Source organism: Rhinopithecus bieti, unplaced genomic scaffold (genome assembly GCF_001698545.2).
Source record: "Rhinopithecus bieti isolate Rb0 unplaced genomic scaffold, ASM169854v2 scaffold_18471, whole genome shotgun sequence".
NCBI classification, from domain to species: Eukaryota; Metazoa; Chordata; class Mammalia; order Primates; family Cercopithecidae; genus Rhinopithecus; species Rhinopithecus bieti.
The window spans coordinates 418,892-425,216 of record NW_016809119.1 but is presented as its reverse complement, the minus strand read 5'-3'; the positions used below and the strand labels follow the sequence as shown (position 1 = coordinate 425,216).

At 37.8% G+C, this 6,325-nt stretch overlaps 1 protein-coding gene across 2 annotated transcripts in view; it reads left to right on the top strand.

Annotated features, from left to right (window-relative positions):
* The window catches only part of ACE2 (angiotensin converting enzyme 2), a 43,776-nt gene that overhangs the window by 1,750 nt on the left and 35,701 nt on the right, over window positions 1-6,325 (top strand). For both annotated transcript variants that reach the window (XM_017888581.1, XM_017888580.1), the window contains exons 2-5: window positions 1,523-1,616; window positions 1,977-2,120; window positions 4,674-4,786; window positions 6,272-6,309. In XM_017888581.1, the coding sequence (XP_017744070.1) occupies window positions 1,523-1,616; window positions 1,977-2,120; window positions 4,674-4,786; window positions 6,272-6,309 (389 nt within the window). The remainder of the gene's footprint in view (window positions 1-1,522; window positions 1,617-1,976; window positions 2,121-4,673; window positions 4,787-6,271; window positions 6,310-6,325) is intronic.

Sequence of the window (6,325 nt, the reverse complement as noted above, 5' to 3'; positions counted from 1 at the left end):
CTTCCTTCCTTCCTTCCTTCCTTCCTTCCTTCCTTCCTTCCTTCCTTCCTTCCTTCCTTCCTTCCTTCCTTTCTTCTTTCCTTCCTTCCTTCTCTTCCTCCTTCCCTCTTTCTCTCCTCCCTCCCGTCTTTCCTTTCTCCCTCCTTTATTCCTTTATTTCCAATACATTGCAGATCAATACTTGCTTAAGTTCACTGATTACAAGCTTAGATGTCATGGAAATATCAAATTGTTTTCCAAAGTTTATAAACTTTTATTCTCTTAATTCCTGTACTTATCACAGAATGGAAACAAACTATTTGCTCATGTGCACTGGTCCACAGATTACACCTGGAGTATCACTGCTTCACTCTGTCACCTTCACTTTACCTACAGGGTAAAGTTTAACAACTTTAATATGGCATAGATGGTCCCTCATGATCTGGCCCCTGCTTATCTCTCCATTCTCATGTCTTTCATTTCCCTTAATGAACACTGTCACTCCAGTTTCATTCAACATCTCACTGTCCCCTGGGAATGCCTTGTCTTTTCCAACCTCTTTAAGACTCCTTTCCTTTTATTTTTATTTATTTATTTATTTTTTGAGATGGAGTCTCGCTCTGTCACCCAGGCTGGAGTGCAGTGGCCAGATCTCAGCTCACTGCAAGCTCCGCCTCCCGGGTTCACGCCATTCTCCTGCCTCAGCCTCCCGAGTAGCTGGGACTACAGGCGCCGCCACCTCGCCCGGCTAGTTTTTTGTATTTTTTTTTTTTTAGTAGAGACGGGGTTTCACCGTGTTAGCCAGGATGGTCTCGATCTCCTGACCTTGTGATCCGCCCGTCTCGGCCTCCCAAAGTGCTGGGATTACAGGCTTGAGCCACCGCGCCCGGCCGACTCCTTTCCTTTTAGACTCTTCCCTCTACCTCCCTTCTCTACATGACCAATGCCCACTTCTTCTCCAAGACACAGCTCTTATCTTCCCTTCTCTTTGGACCCATTCTTGAATCTCCAGGTTATTAGTTATTAATTTCTCCCTGCTTCTATACTACTGCATCACTTTTTGGTGACAGTTATAGCACTTGTCATTCTGTTATGTATTAATAGTTACTGATTTCATGGCTGCCTCACTGTCCTATGACTTTACGGTCTTTGACTTGTTCATTTCAGAACTGTCAGAGTGTAGGACATATTACAGGTTCAATAAATGCTGAACGAAACAAAAAATGCACTTCTCTGTGTTAATTCTTTGGGTTTTGGTAGATCTGGTTATTTCAGTTACTCCATATATATTTATTATGTGCTCATAGCACTTTGTGCTAGTTGACAGTGGGAAAACCTAACTGGGCTATTCCTTCTCTATATGGCAAAGAAGTAAATTGCTGTATTTTGAGGTAAATACACGGCAGAAAGATACATGGCAAAGAAGTAAATTGCTGTATTTTGAGGAATCAAAAAATCATGTGGCCAAAAGGGTATGTTTATATTAGCATTCTCTTCAGCAAAATTTCCATTGTTAACATTGTTTATTATCTTAAATTTGCAGTTGAACACAATTCTAAATACAATGAGCACCATCTACAGTACTGGAAAAGTTTGTAACCCAAATAATTCCCAGAAATGCTTATTACTTGATCCAGGTAGGCTACTAATTTTGAATAGTGATTATGAAATTTACTTTTCTCCCAAGTTTTAAAAATGATTGCAAATATGTGTGTTTCAACACATACATGGTCTTTTAACTTTCTTGTAAATTTTATCACATTTACTTAATTTAATCAAGTCAATAAGTAAGTTATTTCAGTGGTTTATTTTCTCTGCAGACATATTTTGGAACTATAAGGGCAAGGAAATGAATAAATCATGAGATTTTATTTAACCACTTTATGACCTGATGTCTGCCAACCTTACTTTTAATTCTTTAAAGTTCATGTAGTTGCTTACAAATAAAATTTTTACAAATGCATCTTTTCTTGTCTTTGTGTGCTTTGGGATAACAGGTTTGAATGAAATAATGGAAAAGAGTTTAGACTACAATGAGAGGCTCTGGGCTTGGGAAGGCTGGAGATCTGAGGTCGGCAAGCAGCTGAGGCCATTATATGAAGAGTATGTGGTCTTGAAAAATGAGATGGCAAGAGCAAATCGTAAGTTTGCTGATCTGTAGAGGTCCTGAAGCTCTCTGTGTGGCGGCGGGGCTATTTCTTCTGCATTACCAAGCCTGCCCTTTGATATCAGGGATACCCCTCAATTAACAATCATCTCCTGAACAATTCAGATGACCTGTTTTAAAAGAAATTACTGGGGAAAAGAAAAGGTGCACTGGCATTCTACAATTCAAGAAGCTCAAGAATGAGACTCAACTACAAGGCCTAAAATAAATTATCCAGGAATTATGAATTATAAGTAATCTAGGAAGATCTCAGACCCCTAAAAGTTCCTGAGGGAGTCTGGGGATTAAGGAGGGATCCCATTTCTCAGGATGAGAGACAGAGTCACTGTCTTTTGTCTAAAACCCCCACAGTTAACTTTCAAAGGTCATTTGTGTGTCTACCTTAGGGCGATACCCCAGAAAGAAAAAAAAATCAGATTAGTTTAGGCTGGAAATGTATTATTTTATGCAGTTGTAATTATATCTCAAATTATGTGCTCATAAAAAATCTTAACATAGGAAGGAATTTCCATATCTCTTAACTTATTCTCTTCCCTGAATAGTGAGCTGAAGTCATGGAATCATTATTCACACTGTGCTTTGATGATTTACTGCCCGCTGAGGTTGAGTAAGGAAGAATTTTTTCCCCCATTTGTTGTTTTAAAATTTCCTTCACTGCCACTTAAATTCAATATTCTTAAGCCTTAGGCAAGCTGGAGACAATAGCTTATCACCATTTTGTTTTGAGGCGGAGTCTTGCTCTCTCGCCCAGGCTGGAGTGCTGTGGCGCGATCTCGGCTCACTGCAAGCTCCGCCTCCCAGGTTCACGCCATTCTCCTGCCTCAGCCTCCCGAGTATAGCTGGGACTACAGGCCCCTGCCACCACGACCGGCTAATTTTTTGTATTTTTAGTAGAGATGGGGTTTCACCGTGTTAGCCAGGATGGTCTTGATCTCCTGACCTTGTGATCCACCCACCTCGGCCTTCCAAAGTGCCGGGATTATAAGCGTGAGCCACCGCGCCCGGCCTGCTTATCACCATTTTTAAAACAATATCCTGCATGTCCTTTCATCCAAATATTTATTTCTCTCCTCATCTTCCTGGTCATTAATTGCTAATGTGAATGTGAAAATAAAAAGTATTAAATTATGTGTACACACTTTATTAGCTAATATCCTAACACAAGCTTGTGTTTCCTAATGGTGAGATACTAAAGGAAGCACATAGAAACATGCATTGATACATATAATTTGCAAACAAACACAGGTTCACTGTGGCAAAGTCTAAGATGAGTTGGGTCTGATCTAAAAATACAAGGCCATGAACAAAAGAAGAATTTAAAAACTTAGAGATCCAGTCACATATTTTAAAGCTAAAGATACAAACTGATGTATCAAGAGAGTACACACCCAGGATTGAGAGACTAGGAGTGTGCTTCTTTCACTTACCAGCTGTGTGATCTTGGAGAAGCGATTTAACCACTCTAAGCACAGGTTGTTGGTGGGAATATAAACTGGTGAAGCTGTTATGGAAAAATAGTATGAGAATTCCTAAATAAATTAAAAATAGAATTACCATATGATCCAGCAATCCCTCTCCTGGGTATATACCTTAATTAGATGAAATTAACACTTCATAAGGATATCTACACTGCCATGTTCACTGCAGCATTAATCGCAATAGCCAAGATAGGGAAACAACCTAAATGTTTGTCAAGGGGTGAATGAATAAAGAAACTGTGGTAGGTATATGGAATGGAATATTATTCAGCCTTAAAAAAGAGGAGATCCTGTCATTTGCCTCAACATGGATAGACCTGGAGGACATTACGCTAAGTGAAATAATCCAGACATAAAAAGAAAAATACGGCATCATCTCACTCAAACGTGGATTCTACAAAAAAAATCAAATATACAGAGAGAGAGTAATAGTGATTACCAGAGGTGAGGTGGAACGGGGTGGAATATGGGGAGAAGTGGGTTAAAGGATACAAAGTAGCAGACATGTAGGATGAACTAGTCTAAAGATCTAATGTACAACATAAGGACTATAGTTAATAATAATGTTTTGTATTCAGGATTTTTACAAAATGAGTAGATTTTAGCTGCTCTTCCATGGGGGTACAGTGCTCAACTATGTGAGATGATAGATATGTTGATTTTATTTACTATAGTAACCATTTTATTATATATATATCTCATAACATCATGGTGTACAACTTAAATATATGCAATAAAATTTATTTTAAAATAAACATAGGCTGTTACTCTGCATAGTGGGAGTTATAATAATGACAATATTGTATGGTTCTTGTGCTTATTAAATAAAATAATACATTTAAACTCCTGGCACAGAGCAAGTGCTTAAACAGAGGTTACTTAATGTTATTATTCGTTTGCATCCCTTTGAGTTGATGTTTATCACAATAAAATGTGATAAGCCTTTAAATTTCTTTTAACCTCCCAGCAAGGCTAATCTATGTATATTGTGCTCTCTCTCTTTCTTTCCCTTATGTTCTTCCCTTTCTCTTAAAAAAAAAAAAAAACAGATTATAAGGACTATGGGGATTATTGGAGAGGAGACTATGAAGCAAACGGGGTAGATGGCTATGACTACAACCGCGACCAGTTGATTGAAGATGTGGAACATACCTTTGAAGAGGTAAGCAAGGAACTGTACACAGAAACAGCTGTGGGGCAGTGTATGGGAAAGAGGGACAGTGACTAAAGGCATTCTGGCTCATTCTTAACACATTGGTCAGCCATTCCCAGGCCTCATAAAGTTATGGAATATTAGAGTTTGAAAAGATTTTAGAGAATAATAGGATAGTCCTACAGCTGATCAGAATTGCTCTGCTTTCCTCCTTCTTTCAGTCACTGACCATTAATTACCAACAGAAAGACTATAGGAATGAAATATTATAAGAAGAAATGGTCCTTTAGCTTATAAGTAGGAATGATCTTCTTGAGTTACCCAGGGCTGGTACTGTCTTCCTGTGTTAGCAGAGCTATAGACTTTGCTTCCTTCCTCAGGACAATTGATACTATTACTTTGAGTAAGCTAGTCTTCATCAGGAAGAGAGAGTTTTGTGAACAGAAATGTCCCATGGATGTTTTTCCTTCATTTTGGCCCCATGCCTCCCCTTTACCTGCACCTTTAAACTTCTAATGTGAGTTACCTTGTCACAGCCATAGTTTGGCAGAGCTATCAAAAATGGAAGTAAGATAAACAACTCCCCAAAAAGGAAATGGGGAGAAGACTTGAATAAGTATATCATCAAAGAAATGACACAAATGGCAAATAAGAAAATAAAAAGTTATTAGGGAAATGCAAATTAAAGCCATGATGAAAATCCCCTCCACACCCACCAGAATAGCTATGATTAAAAAGACGGACAATACCAAGTATTGGGGAAAATGTGAGATGCTGGAGCCCTCTTACACTGTGGGAAGAAATGTAAAATGGGGCAGTCACTTTGGAAAACAGTTTGGCAATTTCTTAAAAAGTTAAGCACACACTTACCATGACTCTTAAGTTTCTATATGAAATAAATGAAAACATATATCCTTATCCATAGAAAGACATACACAAATGTTCATAGCAACAATATTCATAATAGCCCCAAACTGGAAAACCCAGCTGTCCTTCAACTAGTGAACAGATAAACAGACTCTGATATACTCAGAGTGGCCAGAGATAGGAGTGGAACTGACTATAGGAAACCTTTTGTGGTTATAGAAATGTTAAAAAGCTAGATAGTGGTGACAGTTTCCCAGTAGTTTTAATTTATTGAAACTCATGGAACTACACTCTTGAAAATGGGTGAATTTTATAATATGTAAATTATACCTCAAACTAAAACAAAGGAAGGAGGTAACAATCTTAAAAATGAATATATATATATTTCACATCTGCTTTTATTTTGGGACCTGTGTTCTCCCAAATATGTTTATTGACTTATGCAATGGAGTTATCATCAATATCTAGGAAGAAGGAATACTTTTAAATTTTCCAGAAATTTGAGAGAAGAAGAATTATAATTTGGGGAAATTCTACTTGTTTAAAGAATCTTCTATTTCTAGTGTTGTTGAATGGAAATTAGAATTGGTTACTCTTGGTCTTAAACTTTCTTCCTGGGCTTTTCAGATTAAACCATTATATGAACATCTTCATGCCTATGTGAGGGCAAAGTTGATGAAT